The sequence below is a fragment of the Astatotilapia calliptera genome, chromosome 20, assembly GCF_900246225.1.
Source record: "Astatotilapia calliptera chromosome 20, fAstCal1.2, whole genome shotgun sequence".
Classification (NCBI taxonomy): Eukaryota; Metazoa; Chordata; class Actinopteri; order Cichliformes; family Cichlidae; genus Astatotilapia; species Astatotilapia calliptera.
The window spans coordinates 30,028,987-30,049,489 of record NC_039321.1 but is presented as its reverse complement, the minus strand read 5'-3'; the positions used below and the strand labels follow the sequence as shown (position 1 = coordinate 30,049,489).

The window sequence follows — 20,503 nt, the reverse complement described above, 5'->3', positions numbered from 1 at the left end:
GGGCCACTACTCAATTAAGTTGAAGGACCGTATTTGATGGTTTCTTAATTATCAGTTTAATTATCGACAGGTGTGTTACCTGAGTTAAAGGTACACAACTTTTTTTCTCCTTATATTTCTTTACCTTCAGTCTTCCCATAGAAGATGTGGCTTAAGTGGGTAGGCGGGTGTAGAAGTCATGGGAATGGGTGGAGCAGCCCACCAGCCCTCAGTATATATGTTACCTAAGACTCTTCCACCGCCTCATCCCGAGGAGTTCGCGTCCGCCAGCAAGATGCCGGCCAAACCTGCACCTATCAAGAAGTCACCAGTCAAGAAGGCTGCGGAGAAGGCACCTGAGCCCGTTCCACCCGTGGAGGCTCCACCTGCCGAGGCCGCACCTGCTGAAGCTCCTCCAGCCGAGGCAGAAGCAGCTGCCGCCCTTCCAGCAGAAGACACCCCCGCTGCTGAAGGAAGCGCTCCCGGTATCTCGATAGACTCTTGGGAACGGAGTAGAGTTGCAAGCTAATATTACTAACCGTGACTATGCGTGGGTAGCTCTCGTGTTTAACAGTGTTTGATTTAATTAAGAATATAAGCAGACATTTTCTCCCCCAAGTTAGGAAGTTCTACGCTTTTGTTGCATCAGACAGCTTTGAAGCATCCTAAAGCCAGTGATCAAAACTAAAGTGAATGCAGTGCAACAAAGTGCTTCCTAATTGTATCAAGTGAGTAGTAACAGTACAATTGTCATTAGTTTTTACAAGTACTTACTTTGAGCAAGGCTGCCATAATTTACTGCCTGTACTAGCAGTGGATCCGAGTACACGTGCAACACCCCCACTCTCCCCTTTCCACAAAGTTGGGATGTGAATTCCAGGAAAACTTAAAAGAAAAACCTGAACGAGACCAAGCATACCGATTTAGAGCAGAAACCTTCCCTTTTAAGCAGCTCTCTCTAAAAGTGACAGGGAACTGAGAAGACCAGTTGCTCTAGTTTTAATGGTTTTACAAGCCACATGGTTTCCATTCTTACTTGCTGTAAGATTTCAGCTGTTCCACAGTTCAGCATTCCTTTGTCATATTTTTTCTTTCATATGTTTTAAGTAGGTGACAGGTGTGGACTGCTGGCATGGCCATTTGGGACCCTTTAATACAGAGCTATGCTGCTGTAATATGTGGAGAATGTGTTGCCGACATAAGCAAGGCTTTCCCTGAAAATGATGTCATCTGAATGGCAACATTTGTTGCTCTAAATCTGAGTAAATTTTAAAAATACTCATCATTTTAAAAACAAAACCCTCTAATCTCAGTTTGTCAGGTCACAGATAAAAGACCTAAATGTGTCTGAGCTAAGAAAACGCAGCTGAATTTCTAGATCTTGCATTTTGTTTTGCATGCGACTTGAATTTGTTGGCATGGTGGCATTTTTGTGGAGAGCCTTATTAGTTGGGAGATGTCCCTCCAACAAGTTACACGAACATTTTTTTCAAAAAGCAAACGGATTTCTTATTTTTTTACATTTAATATGTTGTCTTTGTACTATTTTAAATATAATTTAGTGTTGAAAGGATTTGCAAAACATTGTGTAGTGTTTTAAATTTTACTTTACAATCTGAAACTTGAACACTGTAAACTACAGTGTGTGCTACATAAGCAAAGTACAACACATTTCTTTAAAAACAAATCTCTCATGCTTCTACTCCTGTTCAGTAATTTACCCCAAGTTGACCACACATTAACTGTAAACACCAGCGCTTGAAGCCTTTTTGCAGACTGAAACGAAAGCTGGATCACAAGTTACCCTCTTGTATCAATACTCTAATAAAATGAAGAATTGGTTCAATGTGTTTTTGGCTTTAAACCTCGACACATGACCCTTAACCTTAACTGATGGCAATATGACAGAAGACAGAGGAGATTGAACAGCTACTAAGAGTAAACTTACACCACAGGCTGTCTCCACACATATGCAAGCTGATATGCAACATGTGTTTGTGTTCCACTGTGCACTTCTTGTGTTTCTGTCTGTAAATGTGTTTGTGTGTTCATCTTCCGCCTTTCTTAACTGCTGAGGTTTTTGTTTGTGGACATCTGGTCACCTGTTTGTTCTAACACAGCTGTACCCACACTGCTCTTTCCTGCTGCTTGCTCAGTAGAGTATACAGTGATGTGAAAAAAAGCTTTTGTGGGACTCTGTGCACTTGTTTGGAAAGAACAGTTTCCAAAGGAATGAAGAGGGTAAAGAGCAGCAGGTTTCTGGTAATCAAATGCTGGTTAACTGATCATTCGCAAGTCTGAGCACCTCTATAAAAGCAGCAGTTTTGGCAGCTGACTGGTGTGGAGCATTCAGATGCTTGTGTTAACACAATGCGAGAATCGTCTCACGAGTGGATGCCAAATTCACCCCAAGGTCAGACTGTGCAATTCTTAGATAAATTCCAAACAACACATTAACATATTAAATGTTAAAGTTCATGACAGTACAATTAGGCTTGTTTGGAAGGGTTGCCAAAAGAAAGCCTCTTCTCTCTTATAAGAACTTGGCAGCTCATCTTAGGCTTGCTAAGTAGCATCTAAAAAAACCCACAAGACTTAGTGTGGAGATGCTGTTGTTTTTCCCCAAATGTGGTGCTGTGCGTTATGACAAACACAGCATGCAAAAGAATCGAGATGTTGCAATGGTCCACTCAAAGTCCTGACCTTCGCACGAATGAAATGCTGGACAGGAGCTTAAGAGAGCTGTGCATAAAAAAACCCAGAGATAAGATAAAACTTTATTAATCCCTCGGGTGGGTTCCTCTGGGAAATTCAAGTGCAAGTCTCAATGAACTGAAGCAGTGTAAAGAAGAGTGGGCAAAAAGTCCTCCACAAGACACTGATAGTCAAGGATTCCTTCAAGTTATCACTTCTAAAGGTGGTCCTGTAATATGACACACATTTAGTTTTCACAAAAGGTTCTGTGAAAACTTTCTTTTTCACATCACTGTAAGTTTATCAAAATGCCAAAAAACGTTCAATTACCTGCATTAATAATGTCAAATTGTTCGTATCTAACTGGCTTCCCTAACGGCGTTTTAATGCTAGCTACAGCTCCTGCCGCTGAAGATGCTGCTGCTGCTCCTGCTGCAGATGCTCCGGCAGACGGTAAACATTATCGTTATTACAAATAAGTGCTTCCCATCATGACTTTCCCAATCTGTGAGAAGGTAACTTCCTGATGCCTTTTTCTCTGCAGTAAAATAGTTTTTTTCAAAGGTTTGGACATTTGCATCGTTGAATGCTGCTGTATAGAAAAAATACTGTGGATAAGTACCAGGTTTTTTTTTCTTGTATTTGCTTATAAAAATGTAAATATTCTCCTTTTTCTTGCTAGCTGCTCCAGTGGAACCTGCTGTAGTCGAGGAGCCACCTAAGGCCCCCACACCACCACCTCCTGCAGGTAACACTAACATCTGATCCTGCTGTGTGTCAGATGTAGCATTAATCTCCTAAAACAATTATATTCACTTTTATCTTGTATGTAAAGAAATTAAAGAAAGAGATCCTCTTATTTAAAAAGCTGGAAATGATAAATGAATTTGGCTTTAAATCAGATCTTGTATCAACATATTGTTTGACTGTTTTTCTAATGCTTCATTGTGAAAATGACAAAAATCTTCCATAATAATTATCAATAAAAATAACTGAGTTGCAGCTCCACATATTTATGCATTAGAATGTAAAGTATCTTGCTAATTTTCCCATTATGTGTGTACTTTTAACTGTTTTGTCTGTATTAAGAATGCTTTATCAAGCTTCACTGCACTAAACCTCTCACAGTCCCCACCAGTGCTCCTTTGGATGTGTCTGTGGATGATGTTAACGACTCCAGTCTCACCATTAAGTGGAAGACACCAGAGACCATCGGAGACTCGGGCCTGGATGGATACGCCATCGAGTACTGCAAGGATGGAAGTAAGTCTGCATATGTGTGTCACATGTATGTGAGAGTGTTTGCTTGCACCTGTCCCCAGCGTGTCAGAGGGCAAATATACTCATTGCTGGGTCCGGGCCGTATACGGCAGGCATCAGTTTACCGGCTGTCGCTGTATCTCCCGACACCACTTTTAGAAGCACTCATTTGCTCAGATGACGGCATGCCTTCTGAGATTTCGTCACGGTAGCCAAAGTATACTTCTTATGGGCAGGTTGTTTGTAAACTGGTGTCAACAGGTGATAAACCAGTTAAGTTTAATTGAGGGGTTTTTAACATTCAGGAAAATTGCAATAAATAAAAAACCATCAGGAGAAAAAGCGGATAGTTTGCATTCTTTTCATAATATGGAATAATGACCCTGAAAGCCTCTCACTAACACAGATCCTTGGTTTCCCAACAGCAACAGACTGGGTCGTAGCTAACGAGGAGCTGACTGCAGCTAACCGATACTGCATCAAAAATCTGAAAGCAGGTGATTTGCTGCGCGTGCGCGTGGTGGCTGTAAACCCCGGTGGCCGCAGCGAACCTGGAACACTCGCTGACCCTGTGCCAATCCGCGAGGTTGTTGGTGAGTCATTATTGCACCTCACTATCAGGCAGCTTCCAGCAAAGTTGTCTTTTTTTGGACAGCTTTTTTTTAAAAAACAGTCTAAAATCACATAACACACTTACAAGTTAGTCTTCGTAGAAAGTGTCAAACCAACTCTAATTCGTCTCATAATTCCTAAAAGGTTTCTTCAAACCTTTGTTGCTAAGCTCCCGTGACATTATTCTGTTTGGAGAAGGAACCACGCAAAGCTTGCTTGCACAGTACAATGAGAATTTCTATTTCATAGTGAGAATTAACACAGAGAATATGCTGTTCACTCTGCACAAGACGTCCCGCACCAGAACCTTACTACGAAGCTCTCCGTTGCTGTGCAGCCACCTGGTAAAATGACTGTCTCCAACTCTTTATCAGGAGCTCTAACATAGTTGTAACTTATGACCTATCCTTAAAATACTCATGTTACAACCAGTGAGGTAGAGATGGTATTAACTGCTGGTGCCTCAGATGGATTGCACAGATGCAAGCACATAAATCGCAAAGGTGCTGACAAGAGCTTTCATTAGCTGTAAGTCATGCTTTCATTTGCATGTACGCACATCTTCAGTCAAGACTGCTGGTTGGTACACTTTCAATTTACAGAATGTTCCTGTCATTTTATACATCCATGAAAATGTATAACTAAACTAAATATAACTGAATAAATATAAAACTAAATTGCACTAAATCACTTTGAATCAGTTTGCAGCTTTGGTCCAGACTATAATATCACTTAATATACAGTAATGTACAAAAGCCGCCCCTTGTTTCTTTGCAATTTGCTAGGAAAATGGGAATTAGCTGCAGCATTTTATTGAAATATCCACACATACATGTAAACACTGCATATAAAGCAAAAACAGAGTTTGCACAATTCTAACAAGGTTAAAAGTCAGTATTTGCTATCAGCACCTTTATTCTTCAACGCAGCCTAAACTCTGTTAGGCGAACGTTCGTGTAATTTCTGTGAGTACTATTCAGGAATCCAGGCTTCTTGAAGGACATCCAGCTGTTCTTTGGACGTTGGCTGCCTTTTGTTCTGCTCTGAGTCAAGTTGATCACACACTGCTTCAGTCATGTTGAGGTTGAGTCCATGACTGAAAGTGTTCCACTGTCTGTTTTTCTATCCAGGAATGCTTTTACATTACTGGCAGTGCTGCCAGAGATGTTTTACAGATACTAATGTGTGATGGATCAAAATCTTACTAAGGTATCGTGAGAGGTTGCTCTCCATAAATCACCTTGTTGGTGCAAAAATACAATTTTATGTCTATCAAACTGTGTTATCTTTGACCTTTGTGTTACTTTTTGTGTCTTTCTAAATCTTTGAAAGACTCGATAATTATTGCTCAAGAAAGCAAACTGAAGGCTGACTCGAGATTTTTGCACAGTACTGTATTGCCGATACAGTTTGGTACATTCATTCATGAACTGTGTGTGTAAAACAGTCTTTCATTTACTTATCACTGGGTCACAGTTTACTCAAAAAAAGGCCAAACACGGTTATAGCTAGAAGTAAGTAGGCGTTTGCACCATGCCCAAATAGGCTCATTAGCAAATATTAACATGCTTGCCCTAAGATTGTTATATTAGCATGACTACCATGGGAAACGTGTTAAAGCATTTGACTCCAAGCACAAAAAGAGACTTCCTAGTACTATATAACTAATAATGGATGCAGCCTTTTTGCTTACGATTGCATCAACGACTATTCTTTCCCCTTTGACCAATGCGTTCTTGTTAAAAGTGCAAAAATCTGGCTGATGGTTATTATGACCTTTGTAAAATTCCTCACTTTAACTGTTGCTTCACTATTGTGGTGTGCTGTGTACTGAGAAGTACAGCTCCAGAATACACAGAGACTCTCTTGTCACCACACTTCGCTCACAGTACTTTTTCTGTGGTTTAAACCACAGTTGGTTTATTTTCCGTAGTTCTGATTCTGAACCCACACACTGACGTAGTGCCGACCTGAGTTGACATGCCCCAGTTACCCACAGCTTACTGTCTCTAGGCGTATTTCCTGGTTGGTGAAACATGAGCCTAATTGTTGGATTCTGTATGGCTTGTTGAGGTTAAATTCAGCTGTGTGTCAGTCACAAGCTGTCCGGACCAGACACCCATCCACAGGTTTAAGCTTTAGAGGAAGACATGCTGACCTACATATGCTGAAAGCCCCCTACAAAGACATTTTATCCGGAGACAATGGCAGATTATAGATTCCTTGCAGGGGGGACTTACAGGCTCCTGGATGCCACAATGCCTGCAACACTTCGGGGCATTGCTGGGAAGTGTGCTGATTAGCAAGGATTAGTGTTTGAGCCAAATCTGGAGGCAGCCCTGATCTACTTGGGAAATGGTTGTTCCAGAAGCAAGATCCCATCCTGAGAAGCAATGATACGGTGACAAATGTAAGAACAGGAAGGCAAGATATCAGGTTAGATTTAGTGCATCAGAAGGAGAAGATGTAAACACTCTTATAGCTAGAAGAAGATGGAAGTGGATGTGGTGCCCAATGGGAGGGTAGTTTGAGTGGATTAGGAGAAGCAGGCTGTAGGGGGGGGTGAATGAGGTGAGGGAGGGCAGGAGCCTGGTGGTTTTATTTATCCTCTAAGCCCAGAGAGCTTTTCAGACATTTGCTGCTTATGCAGAAACATGTGAGAGATGCTGTTCCTGATACTTAGCACTTGGCGTGAAGGAAACCATCCAACAGAGCCCAGCTAGATGTCTGCGATGCAACTTCACCTGTTTGATTTTAATTCACATCAGGAGTTGCTGCAGTCGTCTGCAGACGTGATATCGCAACCACTGCTCAGCTGAAAGCGTTGACATGTGGTTCCTTTGGGCACGACGTGAGGGCTGTGCTTTCAGGGTTCAGTCTTTCTTGTCACTAAAGCTATTTTAGGAGCTGCTGGTTTACTTGTTCGGCTCTCCCTGCCCAGATACTGCACTTTTCTTTAAGCACACACAACCTTTGTTTAGCTTTCACCTCATTTTTTGTTTTGTTTGGTCCTGCAAAACTGGGTCATGAGGCATAAGCACTTAAACGGTGGCTTGAGTGTGACGATGTATCAGGTCTACTTGCATCAGTATGGAAAAGATTTCATGTTAGCTTGTTTTTTATGTTTTTAAGGAAATGTTTTACGTTGAAAAACTGAAGTGAAAGTGCGACGAGCTGACGCTTTAAAAAATCTTTGATGATCAAGTTAGTTTTTAATTGTATGCGTTTCGCACACATCGCTGTTTCAAATTAGTTTGTTTTGTCCTGCTAACAGTGCATTTTCCACTTTATAGTCATTGCTCTTTCTAAAGTTAAATAGACTGTCAGCTTCTCGGCTGTTATGACTATTTTTCTGTCATGAATTTGCATTGTTAAAACTGTTGTGGGTTAATTTTAGCCTGTTCAATCATGTTCTTGTAGACTTTGCAGCAGCAGTAGCTGCTCTATTTAGATCTTGTTGACCTGCCATTATATGCATGTGTGACCACACTTTAAAGAGTCTGACAGGATGTGTATACACCGTGCTTTATGCTGTTAGCATGTAATGTTAACTGTTCAGTAAATCAGCAGCAAATCTGCTCAGTCAGACTGTAGAAGACGGACGAGGTGAAAAGTAAACATGCTTGATTTGACTTTGCAGACCGTCCCAAGATCCGCTTGCCTCGGGCTCTCAGGTCCCGCTATGTCAAGAAAGTCGGAGAGCAGATCAACCTCGTCATCCCGTTTCTTGTAAGCAGGCTAGTGTGCACGTTCACTGCATTAGTCAGTGAGGAAACATAAAAGGCTGACAGATACATTTTTGAACACTTCGGTTTATTTTGCTTTTAACCGTTCTCGTTTTCAACTCCTTAGGGAAAGCCTAAACCTGCAGTGTCCTGGCTTAAAGATGGTCAGCCTGTGGATACCAAGAAGGTCAATATCAGGAACAGTGACAAGGACAGCATCCTGTTCATCCGCAGCGCTCAGAGGGAGGACTCTGGTGTTTATGAGATGACCCTAAAAGTGGATAGCTTTGAAGATAAAGGCACAATTACCCTTCAGATTGTGGGTGAGTAAAACAATCTCATTTACACAAAGGAATATGTGAGCGTGTCAAACTGTTGATTCACGCGAGGCCTTCCTGTTAAATCTGCTCAACTGGCTTTGCAGCTGACGTGTTGACTTCCTTGTTTCTAGACTTGTGACTTTCTCTGGGTATTAGCCAACATAAATGACATCTCTGACAAAGATGCCAGAGTGCTTGAGCCTTGTGCCAGCTACTGCTTAAAATACATACAGTTTAAATAGATGGTTTTCTCATTATGATTGTAATACCGTGATACTTACAGTAATGTGTTTCATCAGAGCGCCCTGGTCCTCCTGTTAGTATAAAGCTGGTGGATGCCTGGGGCTTCAATGCTGCTCTGGAGTGGACTCCACCCAAGGATAATGGCAACACAGACATCACTGGATACACTGTCCAGAAAGCTGACAAGAAGACTGGGGTATAGTAGAGATTTACTCAAACTGCACAAAACCCATCTGTTACACCAGATCAGTAATGTTGACATGAATCTCACAAACCCAGAGCATCACTTTCTATTCATAGTTTGAGGTCGAGTTGCCCCACAGGTGTTGGCATCTTTAACACGACACAGAAAGATGCACATTTATGTGCATTTAACTCGGTTTTCAGTGTTTCATTCAATATGATGCAGTCAGAGTGAAGCCTTACTGCAGCATATTGGTCTGTTTTATAAAGGTTCTGTATTATTGGTGAATTTCAGATTAACTCTGAAGTCGGAATTAACAAGTTCCCAATAACAGTTTCATCTGGATTGTCTCCTCAACTGGGATTTCCAACTCGGAAATTCAGAGCAGGAGTTAACAATCAAAGATGGCGGCAGTGAATGTAACCAGTAGTGGATATCTAAATCTTTTCATTTGTACAGCCCCTGTTGTGTATTTGTGATTTGCTAATAAGACATTTGCAGAGCAGCCACTATTCGGGGATGTGCTGCAGCGGTGCTTTTCAGAGCAAAAGCACAGGTATTGTGCTGTATTGGTAGTGATGCATGAAAGACTCAACCTTGCTAAAACCAAAACAAATGCTTTTTCAATTTCTGACATCCAGGCAGCTGGAACGAGGCGTAAATGTCCTTTTTACAGAAATGCACTAACCAGAATGTTTGTGAAAATGGTCTTTGTTGAAGTGTGTTAGTGAAACAAAGACATTTTTCAGCTGGAGTCGTATTTGTTTTACAACGAGCAGCATTAGAACTTACACAACAAAGCAGCCGCTGTGACCTGGTATGGTAAATGGTCTGTATTTATATAGCGCCTTACTAGTCCCTAAGGACCCCAAAGCGCTTTACATATCCAGTCATCCACCCATTCACACACTGGTGATGGCAGCTACATCGTAGCCACAGCCACCCTGGGGCGCACTGACAGAGGCGAGGCTGCCGGACACTGGCGCCACCGGGCCCTCTGACCACCACCAGTAGGCAACGGGTGAAGTGTCTTGCCCAAGGACACAACGACCGAGACTGTCCGAGCCGGGGCTCGAACCGGCAACCTTCCGATTACAAGGCGAACTCCCAACTCTTGAGCCACGATCGCCATTTATGATTAAATAAATGTTTAAATTGTGTGTGAGTGTAGGCAGGGCCTTGAAGGGACTTCACATATTACATGTGTAAGTATACTGAGTATACTTGAAAATTGAAATAATCTACACGAAATGAATAGAGATGAATTCAGTCCAGTAAGGACACATCATGCTATCATTTCACACGTCTGATCCGACTGTCTGCTGTCTCACGCAGGAATGGTTCACGGTGCTGGAGCACTATCACAGGTTAAGTGCCACCATCTCAGACCTTGTCATGGGCAACTCGTATTCCTTTAGAGTGTTTGCTGAAAACAAAGTGGGCATGAGCGAGAAGAGCACTGTCACAAAGGAAGTGGCCACCATCCAGAAGACAGGTGACCCCCTGAATGCACACAGTACTTTCATTTGTCTCACATCAGTTTGTTTCTGTTGCATAAAGTTTTAGTGGCACGGCTGCAGTACGAATGGATACTTAGATTTTATTGAGCTGTGGTTAGTTGCAAGAATCTGAAGTGGAGACTTGAGGAGTGGGAATGGCCTTGGCACTGCTTTAAACATAAGTGGATAGCTCTCTTGGCAAGTGCTCTGCTATTACTGAAATAAATTTAAATAGGCTGTGAAATCATTAAGATGATTACCATAGTTGTGTTACAGTGTGTTTTATTCTTTAAGCAAATGTGTGTAGTAGTTCCACTTTTAAACATAATGCAGTAAAAAAGAGGATCTGCACTATATCTGGCTCATAAAAGCTTAACGCTGCTTCCTTTACAGGTATTGTCTACAAACCTCCTGAGTACCCGGAGCATGACTTCAACGAGGCTCCAAAGTTCACCACGGCCCTCAACGACAGAGCCGCCACCGTGGGATACACCACCAAGCTGCTGTGCTCTGTTCGTGGGAGTCCTAAGGTTAGACGTGCATTACTCTCATTTACAGATGTCAAAAAGGTTTCATTCATATTTTTTTCTTGTCTGAATGTTTGCTTAGTATTTTATGATAGTTTGTCTTCTTAAAACATTTGTAATTAGACGCCTTAGATTTTAGGGAACTATTATGACAGTGGTTTAATATTAGAGCTCACATTTTTAACAACAAAAACATCCAAAACACCAACATCTTATATAAACAGCAGTGTCTATACAACAATTTATTGATACTAGATCTTATCAGTTGGTATCGTGGTGGTATCCTAACAGTTGACTGGATATTTAGAGCTCATGCTCACACTAAAGGTACAAAGCTAGGAGGACACATGGAAGCATCTGCTGGTTATAAATAGAACTGGCCTATTGAGATTTGGGGGACTTTCCATGTTACACAAACATAGCAAATGTTCCTTTTTGAACTGAAGCGGTCTTATTCTCACCAGAAAACCTCACAAATGCACTTTAAATATGATATTAGTGCCACAGTTAAAAAAGGATGCACTCTGGAGTTCAGGGAGGGCTTCCACTGGTATGTTTATGGGGATTTTCAGAATGTATCTCACTGTTTGGCAGCAACTGCTTGGGTTAAACTTATCTTTACAGTTGTCTGACAGATGCAGGCAGATTAAGTGGCAGTTCAGAATGGAAATGCAGTTGATTATTCGTCCTAGCTGTCCTTGGCTTTTCCCCAGGACAGCAGCAGTTAGTTGCCCTGTGCGTGCCGGTGTAGATGAGACAGAGCTAACAAATTTGGTACAGCACGGCACAAAAGCTGACGTTAGACAATGAAGAAAACAGGGATTGATGGGTAATTTGTTTGTAGCTTTGTGTTTGTTCTTTTTTGCAGCGTTTAGTATTTATTAGTCGTTTTATGACAGTATGCCACAGTTTGGGACAGTGAAACTTATCACAGACAAAGTCTGTAGCTGAGAATAATGAGAAAGCAATTTTCCTTCAAGTTAGTATCTACAGACTGAGAGCTGTCCTTGCCAAATAGGTCTTTCTTGCCTTTCCCTGTGGTGTAAAAAGATTTCTCCAAGTAGTTGTGTCATCTGTATGTCTGCTTAACCATGCGTCCAACAATCTGTCGTCCTCTGCTTATCCAGCCTATCCCACTGGGCATAGGGCGGGGGCAGGGTACACCTGGTCATCTACTTAACCGCTGTATGACCGATACTTTAACTTCACGTCTTTACATAATCACTGTAAATTGAAATCTCTCATACTCCTGTAAGTGGGCTTGAAGTGTTTTATAGCATGTGTTTATCGAGCCACCTCCTCTTCCCTGGCATGGAGTTCAGTGTGGAGAGGTCCAGTACAAAGGCATGCTCAGTAGTGTGATAGCTTGTCCTGTTGTCTCTGATAAAGAGCTGTCACATAGAGTAGGGGACTGCATTAAGGGGGTGAGAGATGCGTGATAAGAAGGGCGGACAGAAAAAGAGACAGTGATAAGAAGTATAGATTGTTCTCCTTTCATGGGTGATTGAAGATGTGTTTGTAACACAGAAAGCACTATTTTTGCCGCCCAAACAGACCACAGCTGCAGAACAAGTTTAAATAGCTCACTCTGTACCAAGCAGACAGGAAAGAAAAACCACGACAGTTTAAAGTAAGAAATGTAAAACTGAAGTGGAAAAAAACACATCGGTGAAGCTACAGAGGCGGACCACAAATGTCAGTTTTGCCAGGATTAAGAGATTTAAAGACCAGTTTGAAACGGTAACATTCACTGACTATTGGCAGGGGTTTATTAGGCTTTACTGAGACGCCAGTTGTGTTTTGTCACACAGGACACATTCAGTCAAAACAGAATTGGTCTGAAAATCAACCTTTAACCTGTAGAAATTACTGGATTTCTTTGCATTTTCCCTGTTTCGCCATTTAACCATTTTTCTGGTGACCAAGTCCGTTGCCATGCCAACAGTTCTCTAAGGCTTTACATAGGTTAAAGAGCTAACATCGAAATCAGCATGTTCAAATATACACTATGACAGTGTGACCAATGTGTATATTTGGGAGGTTCGTCTAGTCTTGGGGAAATCTGAAATAAACCGAGGTGCACAGAACCTGGATGTCTTTAATTAACTTATTTAATTAACTTACAAACATAACCTGATCTTGATATTTCGTGGCAATCTTTCGAATAGTTGTTGAGTATTCAGCTTGGAAGTGGTAGACCAACTGACTACCTTAACCATGCTTCATGGCCAAAACTGTCACACACTTTTTCACGTGTCTCTATTAGTCATCGTGTCTTTACAGATTGGTTCCTGAATGTGTCCGATGAATATTCTCATGTTGCAGAAGAGATCAACCTCGTACATCCCAGCTGCTGTTATCATGATAATTCATGCAAGATGTTGATTTTCATTAACATCAGTCTTGGTAATTTTGTGGTAAAGTTAATTTATTTTGTACATTTTTCTTTCATCTCAGCCTAAGATCGAGTGGTTGAAGAATCAAATGGTCATTGGTGACGACCCCAAGTATCGTCAGATCTCCAACCAGGGCATTTGCTCCCTCGAGATCCGAAAGCCCTGCAGCTTTGATGGTGGTGTGTACACCTGCAGAGCTAAAAATGCCCAGGGAGAGGCCACCGTCTCCTGCAAGCTCGAGGTCAAACGTATGTATCTACTGTTGATCAAATGGGGAAATATTTCTACATTTACTCTTCAATATTTTCTCCCTAAGCTGTTGTGAATTATTGTAACTATAAAAAGACATTTACATCAATTTGAAAAGCAGAAGTTTTTTTAACCACAGCTACACTTTTTTTTCCTAAACAGAGGTCATTCTTCCAGATGCTGAGAAGGGGAAATAAACTATTATCTAAACTTCTAGAGGTAAGTTCATTAGCAACTTACCTCTGTTCACTTGCCTAAACCCTCACTGTAAATACCTTAGTAACATAGGACACTGTGAACATCCATCTGTAAACAAGCAGACAGCTTTCCCCTGTGCTCTGCATCTACCTGTACTCTTTTGTTTCAGTTTGTTTTTATTGCTTTGTTTACTCTTCGAGGTGTCTCCCTATTTCTCTGTAGGTGGCCTGTACTGTAAGTTCTTGTGGTACCACTTGGCCATAAAAATAAAACCACTGCCAGATAAAATGGATGATTTTGATATGGATCATCATTTTAGCTCATGTTCCAATCCAATATTCTGCTTCCTGGCAGTCATGCTACTTAGACACATCCCACTCACGCTTGCAACTAGTGCAAAATGCCACGGCACGATTTTTAACTGGCAGAAGGAAATTCGACCACATCACTCCGGTCTTGGCCTCTACATTGGCTTCCAATGGAATTTAGGATCCATTTTAAAGTTCTTTTATTGGTTTTTAAATCGCTAAATGGTCTGGCACCTGTTTGTTTGTCTGACTTGTTGAAGCCACATGTCCCCATCCCTGCGCTTCGGTCAGCAACTGTTGCTTTCTGTCCCAAAGTCACGGCTGAAACTTGGAGGAGACCGAGCGTTCTCTGTTGCGGCTCCGATGCTTTGGAAAAGCCTTCCTCTCCTTATTAGACAGATTACATCAGTGCCAGTTTTTAAGTCCAGATTAAAAACCTATTTTTATTCCCTGGCTTTTAACTCTGTGGGTAACTGGCATTTTTATTAATTTTATTGCTATGTCTGGTTTTTGCTATTTTATTCCTATATTTATATTTATTGTTATATATATAAGATAAGATAAGATAAGATAAGATAACCTTTATTAGTCCCACACGTGGGAAATTTGTTTTGTCACAGCAGGAAGTGGACAGTGCAAAAGTTATGACGCAAAAATTAGAATACAATAAGAATAAATACAGTACACAGCTGTACAGAATAGAATAAAATAATATACTATATACAGTAGAATAAAATAGAATAAAAATATACAATAAGATAAAAATAGAATACGAATGCTATATACAACTGAGTAAAAATACAACGATGACAGAAAGGATTATTGCACTTAGTATTATTGCATATGTATAGATGTGTGTGCTTGATCAGTTAAAGTCTTTATTATGGAGTCTGACAGCAGTGGGGAGGAAAGACCTGCGAAATCTCTCCGTCCCACACCGTGGGTGCCGCAGTCTCCCACTGAAGGAGCTGCTCAGTGCTGTCACAGTCTGCTGCATGGGGTGGGAGATGTTGTCCATCAGGGATGACAGCTTAGCCGCCGTTCTCCTGTCACTCACCACCTCCACTGGGTCCAGAGGGCATCCTAGAACAGAGCTGGCCCTTCGGATCACCCTGTTCAGTCTCTTCCTGTCCCCAGCAGAGATGCTGCCGCCCCAGCAGACCACGCCATAAAAGATAGCAGAAGCCACCACAGAGTCATAGAAGGTCTTCAGGAGTGGGCCCTCCACCCCAAACGACCTGAGTCTCTGCAGCAGGTACAGCCTGCTCTGCCCTTTCCTGTAGAGGGCGTCTGAGTTATGAGTCCAGTCCAGTCTGTTGTTCAGATGAACACCAAGGTACCTTTAGCTGTCCACAGCCTCAATGTCCATACCCTCGATGTTCAGTGGTTGCAGTGGAGAATGCTTGTGCCTGCGGAAGTCTACCACCAGCTCCTTGGTTTTACTGGCGTTGATCTGGAGGTAGTTCAGCTGGCACCAGTCCACAAAGTCTTGAGTCAGTCCTCTGTACTCCTTGTCGTCCCCATCAGTGATGAGGCCGACTATTGCAGAGTCATCAGAGAACTTCTGCAGGAAGCACTGGGTGGAATTGTGGGAGAAGTCTGCAGTGTAGATGGTGAAGAGGAACGGAGCCAGAACCGTTCCCTGTGGGGCCCCCGTACTGCAGACGACCCTGTCCGACACACAGCCCTGAGTCCTCACATACTGTGGTCGGTCGGTGAGGTAGTCCAGGATCCAGGTAGTGAGGTGATGGTCCACTCCAGAGTTCACCAGCTTGTCCTTTAGAACCGAGGGAAGAATGGTGTTGAAGGCACTGGAGAAATCAAAGAACATGATTCTCACAGTGCTTCCAGCGGTCTCCAGGTGAGCGAGGGAACGATGTAGGAGGTGAATGACGGCATCATCCGCTCCAATGCCAGGCTGGTAGGCAAACTGAAGTGGGTCCAGTGATGAGCTTGTTAGGCGCCGAAGCTGAGCCAGGACCAACCGCTCCAGGGTCTTCATCAGGTGGGATGTCAGAGCCACCGGCCTGTAGCTGTTGAGGTCCTTGGGGCGTGAAGTCTTTGGCACTGGTACAACACAGGAGGTTTTCCAGAGCTGTGGGACTCTTCCCAACCTCAGGCTCAGGTTGAAGAGGTGCTCCATCACAGAGCCTTGTGTTGAGTGTGTATTGGATGCTGTTGTTGGGGGTGGGGAGGAGTGAGCAGGGTGAATAGAGGAGGTGTGAAGTGTCTGAGGTGGAACAGCAGCAGTGGGGGTGGGTGAGTCTGCAGCCGATGTTGTAGACTGTCTCATGGTTGAATCAAATCTGTTGAAGAAATTATTCAGTTCATTTGCCCACCTCACATCCCTCCCAGGCAGAGAGTTCTGCTGTTTGTGGCCTGAGATGGTTCTGAGGCCTCTCCAGACTTCACCAACGTTGTTTTGTTGAAGCTGGTTCTCCATCTTCTGCCTGTAGCTCTCCTTCCCATTCCTTATCAGTCCCCTCAACTCTCTCTGCACCCTTTTCAACTCCTCTTTGTCTTTGGATTTGAAGGCCCTCCTCTTCTGCTTGAGGACAGCTTTAATTTCTGGGGTAATCCAAGGTTTGTTGTTGGAGAAACACCGTACAGTCCTGGTAGGTACAGTGTTATCCACACAGAAATTAATATAGTCAGTAATGCATGTAGTAAGGCTGTCGATGTCCTCTCCATGGTCGTCACAAATCACCTCCCACACAGTCGACTCAAAACAGTCCTTAAGAGCCTCCTCGCTCTCCTCTGACCATCTCTGCACTGTGCGGGTGGCTGGTGGCTCCCTGCGCACTAAGGGCTCATACACAGGGACAAGGTGCACCAGGTTGTGGTCAGATTTGCCCAGTGGAGGGAGAGGTGATGAACTGTATGCCTCTTCTGCATTGGCATACAGTAAGTCCAGTGTTTTATTGTCTCTGGTTGAGCAGGTCACATACTGGGTGAAGGTGGGCAGTGTGGAGTCCAAAGAGGCATGATTGAAGTCCCCTGATATTGTATATATATTCTTTTTAAAGTGCTATATAAATAAACGATGATGATGATGGCCTCTCCCTGTATGCTATGCAACATCACTATGACAAAGTATTTGTTATTAAAGCTTTCACTGGCAAACCCAGTTTACTGGCTCAGTTGTCATTGGAGATGAAATGGGACAGACTGATAAAACCTGCAGAGCCACTGACCAGCCATGAGCTGCAGTGACAAACTCATCAGTTTAAAAGCAACGCCGCTCTTGCTCTCCTCTTCCCTCCTCATGTCTCCTCTCAGCCTTTATCCTCTGTGCATTTTGTACATTGCAAGCCCTGCTTTTAGATGTGGTAATGTGGCGAGGATTAATGATGGCTAAATAGAAATACCAAATCTGATGTTTTCACTGCTTTTATTATGCTATTTATATCCTCACTCTTAGACTGCCACATTTGTGTTTTGGTGTTTTAATTACTCCAGTGGTGTAGAATTTCACAGGGAGTGCTAAAAATTTCCTTTTAACTATTAAGATCTGACACATCAGCAGATTCACATCCGTTGATAACTCACTCTGTTTGTACACAGCCTGTTGTTAAATTTCAAACAGAACGCTCTATTTATGTTGCTTTAGCCTGCCTAAAGTTTCATGCTCACCTGCAAGCAGCTTTGCAACCCACTTTCTTTTTATGCTGTATCTGACTTCATCAGTGTCAAATCTCTTGATACCTGCTGTGATGGTGTTGCTCTTTCTGCTATGTGCTTTCCATGGAGAGGTTCCAGAAAGCAGTCACAGCAAACAAAATCTTCTCAGAGTGTAGGGATCCTGACGAAACTCTAACTGATTATATTTAAAAATAACCACTTGTGATTGAATGTTGCTGTTCAGCTCCAATTACATTTTGTAATATGCAATATAGGAGAACAACCATTGTGCATTATTTTTGCACTTTGAACAGTTTCAGTGTCCTTCTTAGTTGTTTGACTTGAGGGAATAAAATAGTTGCCATGATACATACACACTTCAAACTTGACCTTGAGTGTGGTCAGGGACACAAGTGTCTTCACATCATGCTGTTACGTAAATGGGGTCACATACCTTTCTACTCCGAATGCAACTCCAGTGTGTTTGGATGGGTTCACACCTGTATTTATGTACAGCTGTCCTCTTGTGATCAGATTACTGAAAAAGCGTTTTCAGGCCAAGTGTAAACTGTGCCCTATAAATGACGTGATCCTGCTTATAAGTCTCTACAAGGTGTCAGTATGTGATCCCATACAGCTCAGCCTTACATGGGATGGCCCCGCATGGGGAGAAAGAAGGATTAGGCAGGATTGGCCATTGGGCGAGAGATAGGGGTGATGTCAGTGCGGCACTCGACAGCTTCTATAAATGACTCCAGATGATCTGACACACAGCCAAACTCTTCACATTACCATGAGTCAACAGGCCGAGTGCTGTGAGAAGAGGGGAGAATGGGCTAAGAGAGCAGAAACTGAGGCAGATAATCCCTGATGGAAAATACGCACTTAAGCAATCTCACACATAAGGACACACCCAGACCTACAAGACAGCAAGACCTTAAACGAACCGTCAAGCTTTCTGTCAGAATGTTTCTGATTAAAGTGATTACCAATATCTCATGATTCCATTTAATGTCTTCTTCCTTTAATTATCTTTCCACCTTTCTTTGGCTTTAGAGGACCAGCAGAAGTCCAGGTCTTATGTTTTAAGGTAAGAGTTTGTGTGTGTGTGTGTGTGTGTGTGTGTGTGTGTGTGTGTGTGTGTGTGTGTGTGTGTGCGCGCGCGCGCATCATTCAGTTACCGGTAAAATAATTCATTAAATTAATGCACAATATGCCAATTTAATATCCTCTGTGGAAATATGACTGCGTGTGTGCAAACCTTATAAATCCCTCTTATTTCTTCCAGAGTGTTTGAGAAGGTGCAAGTTGGCTGTGCGGCAGTGTGTACATAATGAAGAAATGGGCAGAACACCATACCAACATCTCCATGTCTATTTCAAATCAGACACCCTGACTCTCCCTCCAGCATGCATGGAAGATCCAGCCCATCCCCGTTTGCCAAACGTTGTATGTTATTTCAGTTGGTGACATGTATGTAAAGCTATATTTACCATGTTTTTTCTGTTTGTTATAGTAAGTATATATAAGGTACATGTACTGCTCAATGAAACAGTAAATCCTGGGAGATGCGATGCCTGTAGGGATGTTAAATAAAGGTTATATTTTATTATATGTTATGTGATTTTCTTTTTAAAAACATAAATTTAAAGATGCTTATAATACAGTGTCCCATATGCTATTAGAGTTATCTACAGTTATTAAGAGATTCATAGGATTTCAATAATGAGAGTTCAAGTTGCTATCATTTAATGAAACAGCCTTTGTAGACTGGTTCTCTGGCATTTTGATGAAATTCTGGTTACTGGTGGCGTAGTGGTGAGTACTGTTGTTTCTCAATAAGATGTTTCTAGCCTTCGTTAAGTTTCTGTTCCTGTTCCTGTGACTTAGTGGGTTTCCAGGCTTCCTCTCACAGTCCAAACGTACAGTTATGTCCATTAATATTTGGACACAGACAACTTTTTCTAATTTTGCTTCTGTACCTTACCACAATGAATTTTAAATGCAACAATTCAGATGCAGTTGAAGTGCAGACCTTCAGCTTTAATTCAGTGGGTTGAACAAAAAGATTGCATAAAAGAGTTTCCTCCTGTTAATGCTCTGCCAGGCCTTTCAGTTGCTGTTTGTGTGGAGAAGTTTAGTCTTCAGCAAGTTAAAAGCTCAGTTTGTTACGGTCAGGTGACTGATTTGGCAGTTCAAGAATATTCCACTTCTTTGCTTTAATAAACTGTGTTGCTTTGGCTGCATGTTTTGGGTCGTTGTCCATCTGTATTATGATGCTGCCCAATCACTCTGACTGCATTTAGCTCAATTTGAGCTCAATTTGTCTCTGAACACAGACAAACAAACAAACACTAGTGCCCCAATGACACTGGCAGCCATGCATGGCCAAGCCATCACACCGCCCTGCTGTGTTTTACAGATGATGTGGAATGCATTGGATCATGAGCTGTCTCATAATTTTGCCATCTTGCCATCATTCTGAGAGACGTTGATCTTGGTTTCATCTCGAAAGAATATTTTTCCAGACCTGTGCTGGCTTTTTTGATGTTTTGTTTTTTTGTTTGTTTTTTAGCAAAGTCCAATCTAGCTTTTCTATTCTTGGGGCTTATGAGTGGCTTGAACCTTGCAGTGAACTCTGTATTTACTTTCATGGTTGGTTACTGGTATACCTACCTCCTGGAGAGA

General features: G+C 42.3%; 1 protein-coding gene across 2 annotated transcripts; it reads left to right on the top strand.

Moving 5' to 3' along the window:
* Nucleotides 1–90: 90 nt before the first annotated feature.
* mybpha (myosin binding protein Ha) lies at nt 91–19,429 on the top strand. Of its 2 annotated transcripts, XM_026153391.1 has the most exons (14): nt 91–464; nt 3,067–3,126; nt 3,356–3,421; nt 3,802–3,936; nt 4,359–4,526; nt 8,186–8,274; nt 8,398–8,593; nt 8,890–9,029; nt 10,353–10,512; nt 10,910–11,046; nt 13,501–13,687; nt 13,851–13,907; nt 18,872–18,905; nt 19,104–19,429. In XM_026153391.1, the coding sequence occupies exons 1-12, from the start codon at nt 179–181 to the stop codon at nt 13,883–13,885; spliced, it is 1,659 nt and encodes a 552-aa protein (XP_026009176.1). In that variant the 5' UTR covers nt 91–178; the 3' UTR covers nt 13,886–13,907; nt 18,872–18,905; nt 19,104–19,429. The 2 variants fall into 2 exon arrangements, with proteins under 2 accessions (XP_026009176.1, XP_026009177.1); XM_026153392.1 differs by lacking the exon at nt 3,067–3,126 and having other exon boundaries at nt 95–464.
* The last annotated feature ends 1,074 nt before the right edge of the window (nt 19,430–20,503 follow it).